General features: G+C 43.1%; 1 protein-coding gene across 1 annotated transcript in view; it reads left to right on the forward strand.

The window, feature by feature from the left end:
- LY75 (lymphocyte antigen 75) overlaps positions 1-21,069 on the forward strand; it is a 144,091-nt gene that overhangs the window by 104,548 nt on the left and 18,474 nt on the right. Inside the window, exons 38-40 of the mRNA XM_090041720.1 lie at positions 14,374-14,487; positions 16,452-16,574; positions 19,811-19,984. Coding sequence (XP_089897846.1) covers positions 14,374-14,487; positions 16,452-16,574; positions 19,811-19,984 — 411 coding nt within the window. The remainder of the gene's footprint in view (positions 1-14,373; positions 14,488-16,451; positions 16,575-19,810; positions 19,985-21,069) is intronic.

Consider the following 21,069-nt stretch of genomic DNA (forward strand, 5'->3'; position numbering starts at 1 on the left):
TGGATTAGAGTCAAGGAGAAGTAGGGCTGAAAGAGACCTCCTGAGGTCATCTGGTGAGTCCAACCCCTCTCCCCGAGGCAGGGTCATCCTTATCCAAACCATCCCAAACAACCATAACCTAAACTCTACATAAGAGTACCCTCAACACAGGCACAACACAGACCTAACACCCTACCTGCACAGGTAAAGCATGGGAACCATGGCAGCAAATATCTGCTTCTATAAAAGATTGTTACTACAGTATATACTCCAGAGGTCCTGGATAGAGGGCCACACACCTGGCTACAGAAGAACACAAAACCTCCCACAGTCCTTTCCAGTCTGACCATGAGGTAAAATCCCTTCCTGACCACAAATATAGGAATTGGTCTGACCCTGAGTGAAGGGGCAAGACGCCCCAGCCAGGGACCTCTGGCTTTGCTCCTAGCAAGACAATTGACACATCCCAGTTTAAGCCCCCAGTTTTAGCTGTAGCCAGAGATGACCCAAGCAGGGTGCGGGGCCTGGGGCAAATCAGCCTGTGCGGGGCTCCACCCTCCGGACACAAGGAAGGAAGCTGGCAGAAGATGCAGGGGGGGGCGGTGCTGAGTAACTGGATGTGTCACTCCAGAGGCAGCACTGAGTCACTGTGCCACTCCCCCTGGCTTTGTGGGCCCCCCAAAGGTGGGTGGTCACCCTGATTTCCCCCCCCCCCAGGGACAGCCCTAGCTGTAACCAACACCCAATGCCTTTGGGAAGATTTAGAAACACCTGGGCACATTCAGCGGAAAAGGGGGTGGGGCAGTGGGAGAAACCAGAAAATCCCAGAAGCATATGAAATACCTGTGGTAGAAAATAAGCATTATCTATGCCTGTATCCACAACCAATGACTGTCCAACCTCTTGAACACTGCCAATGATGGGTAGTCCACAACTTCCCTAGGCAGGCTATACTACTGCCTTGCTATTCTCACAGTGAAGGTTTTCCAGATAGCCAATTTAAATTTACTTTGCTGCAACTTCAAGCCATTAGTCTGCATCCTTTTCTCTCAAACAAGAGAGAAAAGGTACTTTTCCTCTTCTTTATGGCAGCCCTTCAGGTATTTGAAGACTTCTATCATGTCCCCTCTTAAGCATCTTTTCTACAAGCTGAACATGCCTAGCTCCTTCAGTCTTCCCTCATATGACTTGCTTTCCAAGCACTTGATCATTTTTGTTGCCTGCCTCTGGGCACTCTCTAACTTCTCCATGTCCTTTTCAAAATGTGAAACCCAGCGCTGCACACTGGTACTCCAGATGAAGTCTAACCAGTCCTGAGTAGGGAGGCACTACCACTTCCCATGAAAATTCAACTTAAGAGGCCATTTCAGCCCAGTGGGGAAATGGCTGGGCCGTGCCAGTCCTACTGGGGGTCACAGACCCTCATGCCAAGCCAGGTGACTCGTAGCCTAAAGGACAGGATTAGCTAAGAAATGCCCAGCAAAAGGGCCAAAGGATGGTAGGATCCTGCACCTGTGCTGGAAACCCCTTCCTTCCTGCATTGGGAATCCTGGAAGTCAGACCTCCAACCTCACAGAGCATAATTAGTTGACATTAAAAATTACTTTAAAGAAAAAAGGCTTTAATTTGGTTGGGTCAGGAAGAGAACCCAGCATATTTCTTCAGATCATAGAATCATAGAAAATTAGGGTTGGAAGAGACTTCAGGAGGGCATCTAGTCTGACTGCCTGTTCAAAGCAGGACCACCCCCAAATACATCATTTCAGCCAGGGCTTTGTCGAGCTGGGCCTTAAAAACCTCCAAGGATGAAGATTTCACCATCTCTCTAGGTAACCCATTCCACTGCTTCACCACCTTCCCAGTGAGAATTGTTTTCCTAATACCCAACCTAAACCTCCCATGCTGCAACTTGAGACCATTGTTCCTTGTTCTGTCATCCATCACCACTGAGAACAGTAGCTCCATCCTCTTTGGAACCATCCTTCAGGTAGTTAAAGGCTGCTCTTAAACTCCCGCAGTTTTCTCTTTTTCACACTAAATAAGCCCAGTTCTGCAAGGCTCTCCTCAGAAGTAATATGGCCCAACCCCCTCACCATTTTTGTTGTCTTCTGCTGGACTCTCTCCAACTTGTCCATGTCCTTTCTGTAGTGGGGCACCCAAAACTGGGCGCCGTACTCCAGATGTGACCTCACCAGTGCAGAATAGAGGCAAATAATTACTTCGATATGATGCCAGTGCTCCTACTAATACATCCCAGTCTGCTGTTGGCCTTTTTTGGCAACAGAGGCACCCTGTTGACTCATATTCAGCTTATTGTCCACTATAACCCCCAGATCCTTTTCTGCCGAGCTGCTGCTTAGCCAGTCAGCCCCTAGCCTGTACTGGTGCATGGGATTGTTCTGTCCTAAGTGCAGGACTTTATACTTGTTCTTGTTGAAGGCTATAATATTTGTTTTGGCCTAATCCTGCAATTTGTCTAGGTCATTCTGAATCCTAGCCCTACCCTCCAGCGTATCTGCTAGTCCCCCCAGCTTGGTGTCATTTACAGATTTTCTGAGGGTGCACTCCATCACATCTTCCAGAATGTTCATAAAGATATTGATTAAAACTGACCCCAGGACTGGTCCCTGGGACACTCCACTTGATACTGGCTGCCAGTTAGATCTTGAGCCATTGTTCACTACCTGTTGAGCCTGACAATCCAGTCAGCTGTCTATCAGCCTTATAGTCCATTCATCCAACCCATACTTCCTCAGCTTCCTTGCAAGAATGCTGTAGGAGACTGTATCAAAAGCCTTGCTAAAGTCAAGGTATATCACATCCACTGTTTTCCCCGCACCCACAGATCCAGTTATCTCATGGAAGGCAATCAGGTTGGTCAGGCATGACTTGCCCTTGGTGAATCTATGCTGACTGTTTCTAATCACTACCTTCTCCAAGCGCCTTGAAATGGATTCCTTGAGGACCTGCTCCATGATTTTTCTAGGGACTGAGGTGAGGCTGGTCTGTAGTTCCCTGGATCCTCCTCCTTCCCTTTCTTAAAGATGAGCACGGTATTTGCCCTTTTCCAATCGTCTGGGACCTCCTCCAGGCCCCACATGTTTTCAAAGATAATGGCCAGCGGCTCTTCAATCACATCAGCCAATTCCCTCAGCACCCTCAGATGCATTGTATGTGGCCCCATAGTCTTGTACATGTCTAGCTTTTCTAAATCGTCCCTAACCTGTTCTTTCACCACTGAGGACTGCTGACCTCTCCAAACTGTGCTGCCTTCTGCAGTAGTCTGGGAGTTGACCTTGCCTGTGAAGACTGAGGTAAAAAAGGCATTGAGTACTTTAGCTTTTTCCTCCTCATCTGTCACTAGATTGCCTCCCTCATTCAGTAAGAGACCCACACTTTCCCTGACCTTGTTGCTAACATACTTGTAGAAACTCTTCCTGTTACTATTCATGTCCCTTGCTATCTGGAACTCCAGTTGTGCTGTGGCCTTCCTGATTTCATCCCTGCATGCCTGAGCAATACTGTTATACTCTTTCCTAGTCATCTGTCCAAGCTTCCATTTCTTGTAAGCTTCCTTTTTTGTATCTAAACTGACTGAAGAGTTCTCTGTTAAGCCAGGCTGGTCGCCTGCCATATTTGCTGTTCTTCCTGTATATCAGGCTAATGCTCTGTGTTTTTTCACATCCGCTGGATGATAAAACCAGTGCAGTGGATCTAGAGCACAAGCTTTGGCCCATGAGAGTTCATGAAAGCTTGTGCTCTGTGTATTTCTTTAGTTAGTCTATAAAAGGGATGCTCAACCCCTGGTCCACAGGTCACATCCAACTCCCCACATAATGTCATCTGGGTCTGTGGGCAGCCCTGTGAGCCCTGACGCTGTGCACTTGGTCAAGTGTGCAAGATAGGGGTCTAGTCCTGGTGTGCGGGGGCAGCACAGAGCTCTGGAGTCTGATGCTAGCACACAGTGCCAGGCAGGGGCAGCATGGGGCCCTAGGGCCTGATCCCAGTACACTGGGCCAGGGGGAACAGTTCAGGGCTCAGTCTGGCCCAGATTGGCCTCATGCCAGTCATCTGGCCTGTGAAGCCCAAACCTTGAGAACCACTGGTCTGTAAGGTGCATATCTACCCAGACTTCTGCCTCATTTCAGAGTAACATAACTAACTACCTTTCTCTAATAAAATTCATTTAATTTGTTACTTCTAATGCACAAGCACAGTGCTATGTATTTTGCTTTCCAGTGCTTAAGGGAAATGTTTAAATTAGATTTAAAGAAAAAAACTGTTTATATTTATTTTAAGGAAGGAAAGGGGGGGGGTTCTTAGACTCATTTTGGTAAAAATTATTAATGGCCTGCACTTCCAAAGTCCTGACATATGTCATGAGTCTCCTCCTAGAAAGAGCTAAAAATAGCATGCAGTAATTGTACCAAAGGAATCCTTGCAGTTGTTTGCCATTGATGTTCTGAAGTTCCTTTGCATTGCAAAGCAGCTCCCCAGTAGACATGTAGATGCTTCAGTTCACTTTCATATTCTTTTTATTTTCTCCTAGTATTTTCACAGGTGTAAAATGCAGGCAGTTGCTGCAGGGATAGTGAACTGTGAAGTAAAGACAGAAACAGTAAAGTAGAGAGAGCTTTCTTGAGGACAAAGTAGAGGTAATTTATCTGGGGCTTGAGCTGGGAAAATGAGTGTTTGCTTTTTTGTTTCTACTCCTTTTAAAAGAATCAAGATAAATATTTTTTAATAAACAAATTGCACTAGCATATGGCTGCATGGGAACAGCAAGGACAGTTAAGTCAAATTAACTGAAGGTGTAAATTTTAAAGTGCATTAACAAACATTAAACTTATGTGTTGATGCCATTGGGAAATATTTTTCCTAACTGTTCAATCCTGTCATCAGAAATGTATGCTCAAGCAGCACCTAGCGAGGCCACTGGTCACATTAATCTATGCTAAAGAAATGACCTGTTGCTGAATGCAGATACATTTTTCTGGCTGGGCAGTATGGTTTTGACTATACAGAGTTTACATGCAATAATCTTTGGTACTGGTTCAAAAATACTGGTTAGAATCAGTTCTGGTTTAATTATAATGCATTTTTCTGCATCAGAGTTGAGCAGTGTCACAATGTCTAGCTACAGTTAAGTGGAACCAGTGATAAATCCATTTCCAGTACTGATTTAGACTGGTCTGTAGAAGTAAATAATGCAGAAGTTGCCTAAGTTAAAAACTGAAAGAGGGCCTGTGTCAGTATTTATAACTTTAGCAGTACAATATGAAAAGATGTAAGGACCCCAAGTTGTTAACTGCCATAACTGAGGAAGCAACTGGGTTTATGCTACAATTTACAAGTAACAGGATGAAGGAATAAAAAGGCACCATGAAAGCCATTTTGGTTAAATGGGCTATAAGATAATGAATGGTATAAGGTATGTAAATAGGGGTTTACTGTTTACTATTTCTCACCATACCAGAACTAGGGGATGTACAGGGACATGCTTAGGAAGCAGGTTTTAAAGTTAACAAAAAGTACGTTTTATCCACAGCATCTAATTAACTTGTGGAATTCATTGCCACAAAATGTTGTAGAGGTTAACAATTTAACCAGTTTCAAATGAAGATTAGACAAATTCTGGCAGGGTAGGTCCATCAGTGGGTATCAGTCCTTCTAAATTAGAACTCCTTAAGCCAGGGGCTGGCACACATGCCGAGCATGGTACGCGAGGCCATTGTGCCCAGCACACTACGGCCAGCCCTGGCTCCGAGGTAGCTGCTGCTGGTGACAAAGCCCGGGCTGCTCCCAGCAGGGCTTGCAGCATTCCAGCTGGCTGCTGGGAGCAGCCTGGGCTCTCAGCTGGCAGCAGCTGCCCAGAACTGAGGCTGGCTGCAGCCAGGAGGCTGCAACAGCTGTGCTGGGTTCCGGAGCCCCAACATCAACTCTGTACCAGTGCGTGCACGCACACCGCGGAGCGGGCAGTGGGGGAGGGGCCTGAAGCAGTGCAACCCCAGTCTCTCCCCTGCTCCTGACACAGAGCTGGTGACGGGTCTCTGGAGCCTGGCGCAGCTGTTTGTATCCAGCCTGGGCTCTGGGCAGCTGGCAGCAAGCAGTGGGCAGGCTGCAAACAGCTGCATCAGGCTCCACAGCTCCGGCATCAGCTCCATGCTGGCCACAGCTGTGCACGCACCTCGAGACATGCTGTGCCGCCCCGCTGTCCACTCTGAGATGCACGCACAGTCACCGCCAGCATGAAGCTGATGCCAGGGCTGTGGAGCCCGGTTCTTACATTCGTACATGCACAGATAGGGCCATATATCCAAGCCTTTATACCACCATACAGATTGTCCCCTCTTTTCGAGACATCCACATGATGGGGATGGAGGGGCCAGTGATAATTCTACTTGGTTCTTCTTGTACACTTCCAATTTCTTCTGCTAGGTTGTGAATTCTCTCCTCAGCTCTCACTGCTGCAGAAGAGCAAGGGGTTGACACACACTTCTCTGTCTTGCTCTCTGGCTGGGTGTGGTACTAGTGGCTTAGAAACATGTCCCAAACCCTTTTTTGACTGGACCTGAGCATTGACAAATTTATGACCGTTTGTATACTTAAAAGCAAGTCTTATATCAGCCATCATTTATTTATCAATTGTTTTGCTTTTATACTGCATTACTTCCTCTTTCTGGCTGTGGGAATTCATGCACAATTGGCAGTGTTGCATTTAGGGCTGAAGAGTTTGTGGTGATTCCACATCATCTTTACTTTTCTTCTTTTCATAAATCAAGTGTGCCATCTGTTCCTTGCCCTGGGCATATGCTATACATCTAACATTTTTGAAAGGGTGAAATAAATTCTGTGGTGTGTGAGTAGTTCCTTCGCTTTATAGTTGTAAACAAACAAACAAAAAACAAGCATCTAGATTTTATGCCTAAAAGTGAATGGTGGCTTTATCATCACCACTTCTGCAGTACTGTTGCAGGTTCTCATAGTGTAATATGTAACATTCAGATTTCTGTGGTTAGTACAGTTTATTCTGCCTTCAGCCAGTATGTAAAATTTACTGACCAAACATCCAAGAAAGAAATCATTTAGCATCATTTCAAGTGGTAGAACTAGTAGGGGTGAGAAGGGATTAAGTAAGGAAAATCTTACTTTATTTTTATTGTGGCTATATGATGATGAAATACAAATTATAATTACTCCTGGTTTGTACCTCTGATACTGAGATGCATCAGAATTATTTATTATTCAAACAGTACCACTTATGGGCTTTGCCTCCTTTTTAGCATCAGTAAGATTCATTTCCCAAAGCTCCCTCTGAATGAAAAGTAGAGATTCAGTGGTATAAATCAAAACAACTGCTGCAGAATATACATCCTTCATAATTACGTTGTCTATTTGTTGCCCTGTGGAGTCAGGCCAGCTCTCAGGATCTCAATATTGTGCTGTTAGGAAGGTGTGATGCAATTGCATGTATACAAACACACAAATCAAGTAGGTGCATATATACACACACTACCAGCTCAGGCACCTACACATCCAAACTAGCCTAGGCACATGCATATCTATCACCAATCCAAGCACATACATGATACGCACCAAAAGTTAGACAAAAATCAATTGTCCACACTCAGTATACATACACAGATCACTAATTGATATATCATGTACACAATAACATATATACACACACACTCACCAGTTCACACACATACAACCCACCTACATATAGGTAAGTTCCTAACTTGGATGGTACGGTATGTATGTGTGTGCTTGGGGTACCTGGGATACTTGGGGGAAGGCTAAGGTGAGAGAGAGAGATAAAGTGTAGGGAGTGAAAGTTGCCAGAACTGGGATTAGAACCAGTAGATTAGAGAGAAGATGGCTGAGGAACTGAGGTTTGGGGTTACTTAAGGCAGATTGGGGCTGGAAACTGAGGCAGACAGCTGAGATATTGGCGGTGGGGGCAGATAAGTGGTGACAAGGAGCAGACAGCCAGGAAAGAGAGAGAGAGGCAGAAATCTGGAAGCCTGGGGCTGGAAACAGGCTGACAGCTTAGAGACTGGGGGAGCAGATAAGTGGTGACAAGGAGGAAACAGACAAAAACACAGCTCGGGGTTTCAAAATAACAGGTTTATTAAACAGACAACACGCTACACAGCACCATGAAGTTATTGGTTCATGCACACACACATGCATGCACACACACACACAAGCAAGCACTCACAATGGCAGCAGGAGAAAGAGACTCAGTGGAAGGGTTGGAGTCCAGGTAGGGAAGAGAAACAGAATCCAAGTCCTTGGTTGAAGAGGGGGTGGGGATGATAGCTACCTATCCAGGCTGGAAAGGGGTCCTTGTCCAATAGGTGTTGTCTTGAGGGGCGTCGCTGCCAGGGCCTTGGGTGAATAGGTGGTGTGGCATGGTGCTGGTCAGATGGAGGGGGCGTTCCAAGGAGTCAGTCTTCACTACCCCTTTTTATGGGGCAGACTACCTCTGATCTCCTATGGGGAAGGCCTGTGCAGGCAATGTCAGTCTTGTTCCAGAGGGCTCCAGGTGTTTTTACTGAGCACGTGCAGCTTGGCACAATAGTGGGTTGCCTCATCTTTTGTTTCTTCAATGCTGAGGGTTCCAAGGGCTGGGTCGTTGGTCCAGGTATTGGTGTTGATGGTTCAGTCATTCACAGGGAGCTGTTTTTAGACCCGTTGCCATTGTCTCTCCAGCATCCTCATTCATCCCCATTCATTCAGGAACCAAGTTACATAGGAAGGATATGTATGAGTCATAGGTTTCACAACCCGGCATGGGGATAAGATGGAGGCTTGACATTATAAGATGGAACTTGACATGACTCATGCTAACTTACATATATAGGCCTGAAACAGTAATTGCACAATATAAAAGCAGTAAAAAATCAATACAAACATAATAATTATCACTTATAAAACAGTGGATATCTATATCAAAATAGCAGGGCACTTATTTGCAAAGAAGGGAGAGAAAAGTAAAACTTACTACTTAAAATAAAATGTTAAAGTTTATCCTACATCTTAGCTTACTTGTACTTATCCATGGGGAATAGAGAGGGAGATAAAAAGTCAGAAATGGTTGGGGAAGGGGAGGGAATGAATTTTTAAATAAATTTAAAAAAAAAGAAAAAAGGGGGGTTTTACTACGTATTAAAAAAGAGGTTTGTTTTCCCATCACTGCATGTTGATGATTCAAGTAGATGATAGTAAACTTACTGTTTTCAAAAGCTGCTTGCATATGAGTATCTTTGGTAGGCAGGCTTTGGGCTAAAATGGCTTTAGTTTCCCTCCCAATCCTGGACTGCTCCAAGGACTGGAAAGATACCTGCTAATAAACCATGGGAGTCCTGGAAGCATGTCTGAGTTAAAGGAGCATGTGGTGGCTATCCCATAGATTGCAGTACTGCTTAGACATTGAGCGTAGCCTACTCCATAACCCCTCAGTAAAGGGTTTTTTTGGGCAATCTTGGAGAGCAGCCTTAAAGCTCCTTTCACAGTGTGCATCCCTGCCTCCTGGCCCCCAGCCTCCTGGAAGCTGCAGGAGCTTCTAAAGCAGGAAAACAGCCGCTGCTCTGCTCTGGCTCGTGGTACAGCCTCCTCCCTGCTTGTCCCAGGGCCAGGGGGCAAGCTGCTGTTGTGCCACTGGGCCCCTGAGGTGTGTGAGGGGGCTGGGACCCCCCCCCTCAGGGGGGTGGCAACCCGCAGGCCACCTGTGGGTGAGGGCAGCCAAGCCTTTGCTACCCCAAGCCTCAGGCGCACAATGCAAGTTCTGCACTGCCTCCTTGGGCTTCCCATGTTCCAGGCCACATTCCCACTGACTTGTGCCACCCCCAGTGACTCCAGGAGCCCCCCACATTGCCCCGAAGCCTGACAGACCCTTCCCTGGCAGCTGCTGGAGTGCAAACGCAGCCATGGGGCTTGGGGCAGCAAGTGCCCAGCTGGCTTCTCCCTTGCAACCCTTCCTGCAAACCCTACAGCCACACCCTCATCCAGACTCAATCATACATCCCACAAATACCACACACACATACACAGCTCCCCACAAACCCCACATCCACCCACCCACTCATAGCCCCCAATACCACTACACACCCCATGTACTATACAAGAGTATGACTACATTTTGAGCTATTATGCAATCACTTCTACATATAAAGCACAAACACACAAGTATCAGGACAAAGATATATCTTTTAATTAAATTAAAATATAATATTATGGGTATTTGATTTTTAGTACATAATTTGTTTTTTTTCCCAGTTCTAAAATAGCAAAAACCCTCTTCTCCGGAGGAATGCTTCCAGGGGCAAGGGGAGGGACTTCCGGTGGCAAGGGTCAGAGGTCAGGGGTGGGACTTCCAGTCCCAAGATGGCGACCAGGAGTGGGGCACCTGTCAAGGGGCAGGGTTACTTGTGTGGCCCTCGACAGCCTGGCAAAACTTGCTAAACAGCCCTCCGCCCAAAATAATTGAGCACCCCTGTTGTAGTGTCTAAGTAAAACTTGAATAAAAGTGAAATAAAGAGTTTTCTCTGAGGAAAGGACTGATTCCTTTATTTGAAAGTTGGTTATTTAAGGAGTCCCATGTATTCAACTGCTTTAAGTGGGTTTTTAAAAGAATCAAGGTAAGTAAGGAGTACTAGTCAATATTGAAGTCAATATTTAATGTTTATCTGTAACTGGTAGGTCTGGGTCCTTTTATCTTGCCCATCACTGAAGTCAGCATGACTTTGGGCATTAACTTTGGGTACAACATAAAACCTTCCAAAAATGTAGTTGTATTAATACTTTAGATATATATTTAATTGTAAAATGCTATTTACTATAGTAGTAGAATAATTCAGTTTTCTGTGGTGGGAATTTCATAAGGGAGCTTGTTCTTTATTTTCTTGGAATTGAGTGCAATCTATTTATTCTTCCCCTTTTCTCTGGTATAGTTCAGAAGCACCATATGAAGGTCAGCATGACAAAATTATACAGCCTGGAGCAATATTGTAAGATTATGACAATGACACTTAGTGTGTACATAAAATATTCACAAGCAGTTTCCTGGTAAAGAGCAGAAAAGATTTGTACAGTAACAGGACAAAAAATAATTTTCTATCTGTGTTTAGTGCCTGGAGTACCTGGTAGGTATTTAGTCCTCATCCTGTGATGGGAGTTGAGGAATGAGCAGCTTATAGGATTGACCCCCGAATTCCAAAGTTCCTTCTAAGAATAGAAATTGAGCCACCAATGGGGGGAATAATTAGGGTAATGTCATAGTTTAGGGTTGCAACAGAAACTGTTTTTTATTGTACTGCATTAGGGCCTCCAAGTCAGAGCCCCATTGTGCAAAAATGGGTAGCAAAATGACATGTACCTGAATCAACATTTCACACTCATCTGAAAAAAAAAACAGCTTAAAAGCCCGGCTAAGGGTTTCTGAAGCCCATCTTATAATTTCACATATCACACTTATACATTTAAATGTATAATGCCTTCTGAAGTTTTTTTAAAGGTTTTAGAGACTATAAATCATGTCCCATTATTTTATGATAATATACAGGTCTGTTATTCTATTTTACAAATGCAAACCTGAAGCACACGCTAAGAAGAGTTAACCAGGGTCACACAAACTTCCTCAGGCATCTTGATAATATACATTTCATTTTTATGAGGATGTGGATGAGAACAGTCACATGGTTCTATAATGGTATAGCAAAATAATTCTATACGTTGCAAAACATATTGTATGTACTCAAATAACATACACACCTAGGTCTAGAAGAAACAAGAGTTTAACACACACACAGTAATTTCTGACCTTGTTGATGGAAGTCTTTCATTTCATATATCATGGCCCCAGGTAAACATTCAGGTCAAAGTTCAAATGGTTTATTCCTATGTTGGCTCTGTTCTTAGAAAAATCCAGTTGTTTTGAAACATTATTTAGCCTTTCTGAAGCTGATGACTATTTACTTAATCTATTTAGAAAACCCTCATCATTGTAGTGTCTGAGCACTTCCCAAACATTAAGAAACAGAAATATTGAACATTCCAGTCTTAAAAGAAATAACTTTATAATTGTTTCCTGTATGAAACAAGTTGGAATGCAACTTATTGAAGGTAAGCTACTTTAAAAAGATCAATCATAGAGCTGACACAAGTGAGTGGAAAGGCTCCAGTTGTGTCTTATATTGAGCCCTTTGTTCAGAAAATGTTGAGATTTGTGGTCATTCTTGTCACTTACAGGAATAAGGTCCATAGTCTAGGTCCAGTACCTACACTCATGTGCCTCCTGCTATTGGTCAGTAGCATCATTATAATGTTGTTCTTGTCATGAACAGGGAGGTGATTTATATTAAATGAGGCCAATCAAATGGGGGCCTTTGAATATAAAGACAGGGACCTTGAACTGGAATCTCTAGTCAGTGAGAAATCAGCACAGAGAGTAGAACTGGTGGGATGAAGCTATTTACATTGACCTGTGCTGCTAGACTGAGAAATGAAATATGTTCTTAGAAGGTGTCAAACAGATCTGAGGGTTTCCCCTAAGTTCATGCCATCTTTGATTCCATGGAGTCATACATCTTTCAAAATAATGTCAATTATTTGTAAAGCAGTGTAATTGAGTAGAGTATGATCTCCCCTGAGAGGACACAGACCAGAGGAGAAGATGATGTTTTAAAAATAAATAATTTTAGCTAGCTGCTGTGCCATTTCCTTTGCCTTTCCTTCCTTTATTTTCTTGTCCATTCAGCACATACATGTAGCTATTATATGGTGTGTCCCCAGTCATATATTTCTCATTGCGTTTTTCTCTCTCTGTCTTTTCCTGCAGCTCTTATGGAGAGTAACTAGTAAGCTGAAATGATGCAAGAAACCCAGAGGGTGAGACTGGATAGTAAATGAGCATACAGTCCAAAAACAAAGGCACTTGAACACTCCCCCACCCCCCGATGTCAGTAAAATCCTATGCTGCATTTACAGGGGCAGTGCATCATAAAGCTGAGAGGTGCCATCACTCCCCATTTGGTACTGATGAAACCTCTCCCAGATAACTGTGTTTGGTTCTTGGTACCTGTGTACCAGAGAGAGGATGTAAGATTATATATATCACTTGATTTCATGGCTAAAGGGGATGATATTGGACCATTGTTCAAAACTGAAGGAACAGAAATACCAGTGATCCAGAAAAATAATTGCAGGTAGTCAAAGGTGATTTAACTAAGAATAATGTGGTGATAGATGCTTTCTAAATATGTAGGAAAAAAGCAAAGGACAAAATAAATTGGGTATACAGAAAGTCTAGTAGTGACATGTAAGATTATTTGTCACTATTCTAATGGAAATGGTAGAAGCCCTATTACCTAGGGACCAAACTTTTTGGCAGGCATGCCACAAATTAGCCCTGCAGCCTCCCATTCTCCTTCTCTGTCCCTTCCCCTGCCCAATCTGTTGCTTTGCTTTCTGTCTGACCTGCTACTTTGTAGGAGCATGTACACATGGTGCTTACTGTGGAGTTGCCTAATTAGCTCTGCAGCAAAGCATCTCCATCTACACATGTGGAGCTATTAGGCCAGAGTAAATTAATTAACTTCGCTGTAGTTTAGTGCTGCCCAATACAAGTACCATCCTATGGCACAGTTATTTAATTCACCACAATACATGTGTAGATAGTGACTGGGGCTGGCTTGAAGGTGCTACAGTGCAGGGTTGCCTGCTGGCTAGACCCACACTTTAGCACCATCATTCCCCATCCAGCCCCACCACAGCATATTGAATCAGGTCAGAGCTGGCAGGCTGACTGACCCTCACACCCTCTGCCAGCCAGGGATGTGCTGCCCTCAACATGCTTTGGTCCCAGACATGCGTGTTAATTCCATTGCCCAGGAGCAAAAAACTATGGTGCAAAGCTGGAGTTTATTCAGGCGTATGAACATCATGTAGATGCATCCTGTTTTCTGCTTTCTGCTGCTGGGCTGCTTGTCCCATCCTTGATCCACACATAGAGCCTGCCTGTGACACTTGTAGCAGCTGTGCTGCAGGTTGACCACGTCAATGTAAGGGATTAAAAGTTAACCTGACTAGATCACAGGGGACTAATCCTTAAAAATCAAAATATTGGATGGGTGGGTTTAGTTCTAAGTCTTTTGTGTCTCAATTTTCTCATCTGTCTCACGCATCTTAGTGTCTCACACTTGTTCTTTAGCTCGCTTGCTAAATTAGATTCTTATGTATATTTTATGTATGCTAACTCCAGGTACTACTGCATATGCAGTGGTTGTTGTGATTAATCTAAAATGCATACTGTGTGGAAAAATGCAGAACTCCAGTAAGATGATTCCTTCATAACAACAAAACCTAAAATAATTTTTTTTTACTGTGCAGAGTGCCCTTCATCTGTCTGGATTCCATTTGGAAGTTACTGCTATGCTTTTTTTCAAGGAACATTAAACAATGTGGAGAGTGTTGAGGATGCCAGGGATTTCTGTAAAAGCAATGGTACTGTAAGCAATCTCTCTTGTTTCTGATGTATTAGTAAAAGATAAATGTTGTCACTGCATTTCACAGGTGTAGTGTATTACCTTAGTCTTATTACATAAACTAAAATAGGAAAGTAATTAAACCTCATGCTGCAGAAGGTAAGAGTTTTCTCCCTTGTATACCTGTGTGCTTGTCTTCCCTTAAAGTACTGGTACTTTTCTGCTGTTATCCAATACTGGGTTTCTTGTAACTGATATTGTCATGTGAAGGGATAGACACAGAGTCATTTGATGTAAGTTGATTTCAGCAGGTTTTTGATGGCCTGCAGGAGCTTCATAGTAGTTGAAGTATAGTAGTAAGCAATTACTTTTTTCATATTTGACCTCTGGAGATGATCTTCCCAGTGTTCAAGTTTAATTGGTATTTATCTGTGAATGTAGACCACAGTGACAGTCAGGTTCCCTGGAAACATTCTCCTAATCCATGTGAAAACAGGAGTGTGGCATAGTTTTATGCTAGTACTTTTGAACCCTGGGTGCTGCCAGATCTTTGTAGGATGCTAGGAGGTATGAAGAGATAAGCACATGTTCAGGCTTGTCCCTGCTGGCTTATCCCTCTACCTCTTCTGCCCAGCACTTCAAGATAAACACTGTAATATATAAAATCATTTTTTAAATTGGGTGCACTCAACTCTCAAAAGTTAGGGAGGGGTGCTTAGGTCCATTGATAGATACTTTAAGTCAAATCCTCCCCCCCCACTGGTTTATGTATTGCTATTCTATATACAGTACTGTTACCATAGATCCCTGTCCTTACCTTGATGTTCTCTGTAAAGTCTAGATGTGATGCCACAAACTCATTTTCTATTATTATTTTTTTCTACCTGGTAAAATATTATATATGTATTATATGTGTATGGCTAGTTCCACTTAGCCCTCCTCAGGTCTATGTGGCAGTAAAGGCCTAGAAAGTCTTCTGCCCCCTGGCCCAGTGCCTATGCCCCTGCCTAGACACAATTTTATTTCTTCTTCTGAAGTGCAAGAAACTTTTAGAATGGAGTAAAACATTTTTGAGTAGGGTTTGGAAATGTCTTTTGTTATGTGATCTTCATCTCAGTAGGTGTAGTAATCTGATATTTGTGGTTATACAAGCAACCCATCACTTATAACAAGTTCTGTAGAGAAATAATTCTTTTTTTTTTAAAGAAAATGGAAAATCAACTTGCTTTCAAGGAAAAAGGCAAAATTCCCATTGACTTGAAGAGAATGTGGTGTGACATTCAGCATTAATTTAACTTTCAATTTACTATTTTGAATTTCATTTGATTTTAAAACATTATTTGAAAAAAGTGGTTGTGAAAATTGAACTCGAGATTGACAGGGATTTTAGAGCAAATTGCTGTGCTGACACTTATTTTAAAATAGTGCATACGTATTAAACAAGAAGGGTTGGGCTTAGGCATATCTATGTAGATAACTTTTTTACTGCTTATTAATATTTTTAAAAACTTATAAATAACATATACATGATCAGATTGGTTATGCACAGGTAATAAGAGATTAAATTTGCACTGCTTGCTGCTTCTTTTAAATGATTGTTGTGTTCAAAATCTGAAACCAATCAAGGGAATATGACACATCTGAGACACCAGTTCCATGATCTAATTACATTAATTAAATTTCTTAGGTTTCTTTTCAAATTACATATATATCAATCTAACTACCTACATACTTTAAATCTCATCTTAAGTAGCATCCGTCTGGCACTGTGGGCATATATTTTATTTCCTGTCAGCATGCCACCTCAGTGCTAGGAAGTGGGTAATGTATGTACACAATTAATTGGAAACATTAAATGTAATATATAGTTTAACTATATTTAAAAACTATACTTTAAACATTTTAACTATATATATACAACAGTTATATGAAATGCATGTTAAAAGAAAGATTTAATAAGCTGACTTTGTTTTTCAAATACAGCTTCTGGTGCAGATATTATTAGTATAAAAAATGAAAAGGAGAATACGTTTATATTGGAAACTTTCAAAAATCACTGGCACGGCCCTGATAACATTTTGTTGGGCATGATTTTTGATACAGATGGTAAGTGAAGTGAGAGGTTTACCATGTTGATGTTGTCTTAATACTTTGACTGTAATGATTTCAGAAAATACCAGTCTGTGAAATAGTTATTTAATTATGTGGCCATCTCAGTTCAACTCTTGTAAGACAAGTATCCAAACTGAAAAACCAACAGCAGGCTAACCAGAACGTTGGTTGGCAATGTCAAAAAATGAATATGGACTAATATGCAACTGACTTTTATCTCTAAATACCCTCTTCCACTTAGGGGCAGAGGAAGATATAAAGTTTGCATTGCCCTTACTTGTGCTGTAGTGCCTGTGCCAAAGATTAATATAGAATGATGGCCAGGCTTGTCAATCCAACAGCTTTGACAAGTGCTATATTTGCTTTAAAAATTAGTAAAACCAGCTTGTTGGTTGCATATTAATGGAAACAGTCTGGCTTTCCTTCCTCCATTCACATCAGTAGCTGAGAAAGAGATTTAACTAGTATGCATATACAAAAAGGACAGGTTCCAAATTCATCCGCACTGGGTAAAGCCAGAGTAACACATTAATGAATACGGATAAATTACTTGGGGCTTTTCATATCTAAGAACAGAATTTAGCTTAGTGAATGGAACATGATTTTTCCAGAGATTATTCTAGGTAAAATTGTGATTTAATTAAAAAGAGGGTTGTTACTGTATGCTACTTTCATTGCTCCAGAATAGCACCAGAAGAAAAGGTTAAAAGCCCTTAAGTTTTCCACTATTTAGTATACTAATATCCTAATGATAGCTGTCTACTTGTGCTGTCCTAGCACTGAGTATGCTGCCGTCTCCTTATGCTGTTCCTACTGGGACTATGACCTTGAACTGCTTGTACTATTTTCCTTAAGGATGACTGATCCTGATGAAGTTACCCATTATCATTATTTGGTCACTCTCTTAGGCCACATACAGATGTTCAGTTTCTACCGGGAGAATCATTATCCTGGTAGTAACTGAATGTGTGGAGATGTTCAGGGCTTTTCACCCACAGCAAAAATGAACACTCTAGGAGAAAATAATCCAGCAACACCCAGGGTTAATTTGCACCTGAGAGAGTTTCTCCCAGGAGACTGAACATCTGTACACTTTTCCACAGCTTAACTCCTCCCAGGATTCAGGAATTGTGGAGTGGGAGGAAAGGCTCTCTGCCTTCTCAAGTCTGGGCTTACTCCAGTCTTGACAAGGTGTTGTGAGGCAGCCACCAGTCCCTGCCTCTTTCCCAAACCAGACAGTCCCTGTTTTGGGAAGAGGTAAGAGGCTTTACCAGCTCCTGCCAGCTTCTCCTTACCACCCGCACCATTCAGCTGAACCACAGGTCAGCAATTTAAGGTCCAGCACCTGGGAGTATGACCCCAGGGAGCTGGGAATTGGGCTGGGGAAAGCCTCCCACTTTTAAATTGCCACCCCTGCCACTTATCTGAGTGGCAGGTGGGGCAAACAGAAGCTGGAGGGACCAGGGTCTAGGTATATGGAGGCTTTCCCAAGCCTGGCTCCCTGCTCCTCCAACTTCCCCTTGCTGCCTGTGCCCCCCCAGCTGACCCAGAGCAGAGCGAGGTGAGGCAAGGCAGGCTGCTGTGTCACAACAGCAAACCATTGCAGCAAAATGCCCCCACCTCACTCCACACTGCTCTGGTTCAGCCCAGAGCAGCATGGGGCAAGGCAGGCTGCCATGCCCTTCTGCCAAGACTCTCATCTCCCTGCACTCCTCTGTGTCAACCCAGTGCAGTGCATGGAGTGGGATTATTCTCTTATGGGGGAGCACCAGGAGGATTCCCACCATAGGAGAATGCTGTCCTCCTGCCAATCAGCTGATTGTATGACTGCAGGCAGCCGAGGTGCTCAGGCATCTGCATGCCTGAGGAAGTTTGTGTGACCCTGGTTAACTCTTCTTAGCGTGTGCTTCAGGTTTGCATTTGAAAAATAGAATAACAGACCTGGCAACATTTGTACTTCTAGTGTACGAGAGAACATGCTTTCAACTAGTGAGTAATAATGACCCTGATTTAAACTGTGATCTTTCCTATGTGGGATAAAGGGAAAAAAAATCAAGATTTTATTAAAGAGACAGAAGTAAATTTGATATCCCCATTCCCCTGTGGCCTTCTAGGTCAGAAACTCAAAGCTCAGGCCTTAATCACAAAACCACCTTTCCTCACCTGTAATTCCCAATACCAGCATTGCGGGTTTGCCTGTAATAGAAAAAGGTCACTGCCTTAAGGGTGCATTTTATCCCCTTGTTTGCTCTTGTTTATTTACCTTGCCAGAAGCTCTCACTATCCCCACTGAAGATTATTAAAAATCTCTCAGCTGAGCTTACAATTAAACCTTTTAGGTCAGAGATGGTCAGGGCCATTTCCTGTATTAAGTAGAGCTTACCATAAATGTGCTAAATAAACAGATGTCCTAGTGCCCCTGTACCTGAAGAATATTCTACTTGCTTTAGGAGCTTTGTAAAGCCACAAATTGCTGAAGACAGACTCAAGATGAACTTTGAGACCTGTGACAGCCTCTCCTTCCAAGAAAATATGTGGGCTCAAGGAATACTGTATATAAAAGCCCAGTATACTGATGGCAGATCTGTTCAGAAAATTAGCCTTTTCTTTTGTTGCTATTGTAAGCATAAAGCGGGGGTGTGAGGAGAAAAAAGACTTTAAATCCTGATGTCTAAGCAGGAATGTATGTTAGGTGAGTTACAAATTATATCCTACTGTGTATGGCATGTAAGTGTGTACTGTTTATGGCATATAAGGGAATACTTACACATACCTAATGTGACTGAACTTACATCATTCATGTAAATAGAACTGTCTCAAGGGAGAGAGAATGTATCCCAAATTGGCAACCATGGATGGCACTGTCCAAATACAGTTGGCATATTCTGCTCTTGGGAAAGCAGCAGTAACAAGTGCCCAAGTACTGGTATATGATAGGAAGGTTTCTTGACCCAGGTGGTCTTTCTTACAAGCATATTATGGTTATGCATTGCTGCCCTCATTGCATGAAATTCAGAGCATATTTTTTTATGCTGCTTATTTCAGTGAGACCAAACTGGCTACAACTAACTATAATTAGCTATAGGTGTAACAACTTTCTAAACATATTTCTAAACAAAGTACCAAACCTTCAGAATGTTCCATTTTCTTTTAAGGGCAGTTACTTGATTAGGCAATGTGAAAAAAGTGTTTCTACTTGAACAACATGAGTACAATTCTTTCAATCACAGATAATTCTTTCAAGTGGTATGATGAGTCAGAAATGAATTTTACCAAGTGGACTGAGGAGGAGATTGATGAAGTGGTCATGAATACATGTGCTTTTATGAACACTAAGTCGGGGAAATGGGAAAAAAAGAGTTGTGAAGAGGTTCCTCTGACAGGGACCCTTTGTAAAACAGCCTGTAAGTATAACATGGCTTTATATCACACAAGTATTATTTTACTAGTTCTGTTGCACTGTTTGTTTATTAGGCATTCAGGAGCTGCCAGACTAGATTTCATGATATGCTAAGAAATAACTGTAACAGTCCTAGAATTTAAATTGTGCTTCCAGAATCTACAGTCCCTTAGCTTTGGCCGGGTCTACATAGTTTCATAGTGCTTAGGGTCGGAAGGGACCTAAACAGATCATCAGGTCCAACCCAGTGTCCTGGGCAGGAACAAGTGCTGGGGTTATAACACCCCAGCCAAACATCTATCCAGCCTTCTCTTGAAGACCCCCATGGTAGGGGAAAGCACCACCTCCCTTGGGAGTCCATTCCAGAGTCTGGCAGCCCTAACTGTAAGGTAATGCCTCCTGATGTCCAGCCTGAACCTTCTCTCTAACAATTTGTGGCCATTCTTCCTAGTAACTGCAGGTGGTGCCCAAGGGAACAGAGCCTCCTCCAATTTCTGCTGTTCCCCCGTGGTGAGTTTGTAAATGGCCACCAGATCCCCTCTCAGCCTTCTCTTGTGGAGGCTGAATAAATTCAGGTCCTTTAACCTCTTTTCCTCTGGGCAATCTGGCGATTGCGCCAGAGGAAAAAGCAGACCTCTTTAACCAATTCTTCACCTCTGTTTTCTTGGGCAGGGACTGGGACTTCCCCACCGTGATGCAAGACGGACTCGAAGGGAATGCCTCCAGACCTCAGGTTGGGGAGGACCAGGTTAGAGAGCTTCTGGAGGGGCTGCATGTGTTCAAATCAGGGGGTCCAGATGCTCTCCACCCCAAAGGTGTTGAGGGAGCTAGCAGGGGTTATTGCAGGGCTCTCAGCACGGCTTTACGAGTGCTCGTGGTACTCGGCCCAGGTGCCGGATGATTGGAAGATAGCCTACGTGGTCCCCATCTTTAAAAAAGGGAGGAGGGAGGACCCAGGCAACTATAGGCCCGTCAGTCTTACCTCAATCCTAGGGAAACTCTTTGAGAAGATCATCATGGAGCACATCTGCAATGGGCCGGCTTCAGGGATGATGCTCAAGGGCAACCAGCACGGTTTCATTAGGGACA

This window comes from Crocodylus siamensis, chromosome 4 (assembly GCF_052110815.1).
Source record: "Crocodylus siamensis isolate JL-2025a chromosome 4, ASM5211081v1, whole genome shotgun sequence".
Taxonomy (NCBI): domain Eukaryota; kingdom Metazoa; phylum Chordata; order Crocodylia; family Crocodylidae; genus Crocodylus; species Crocodylus siamensis.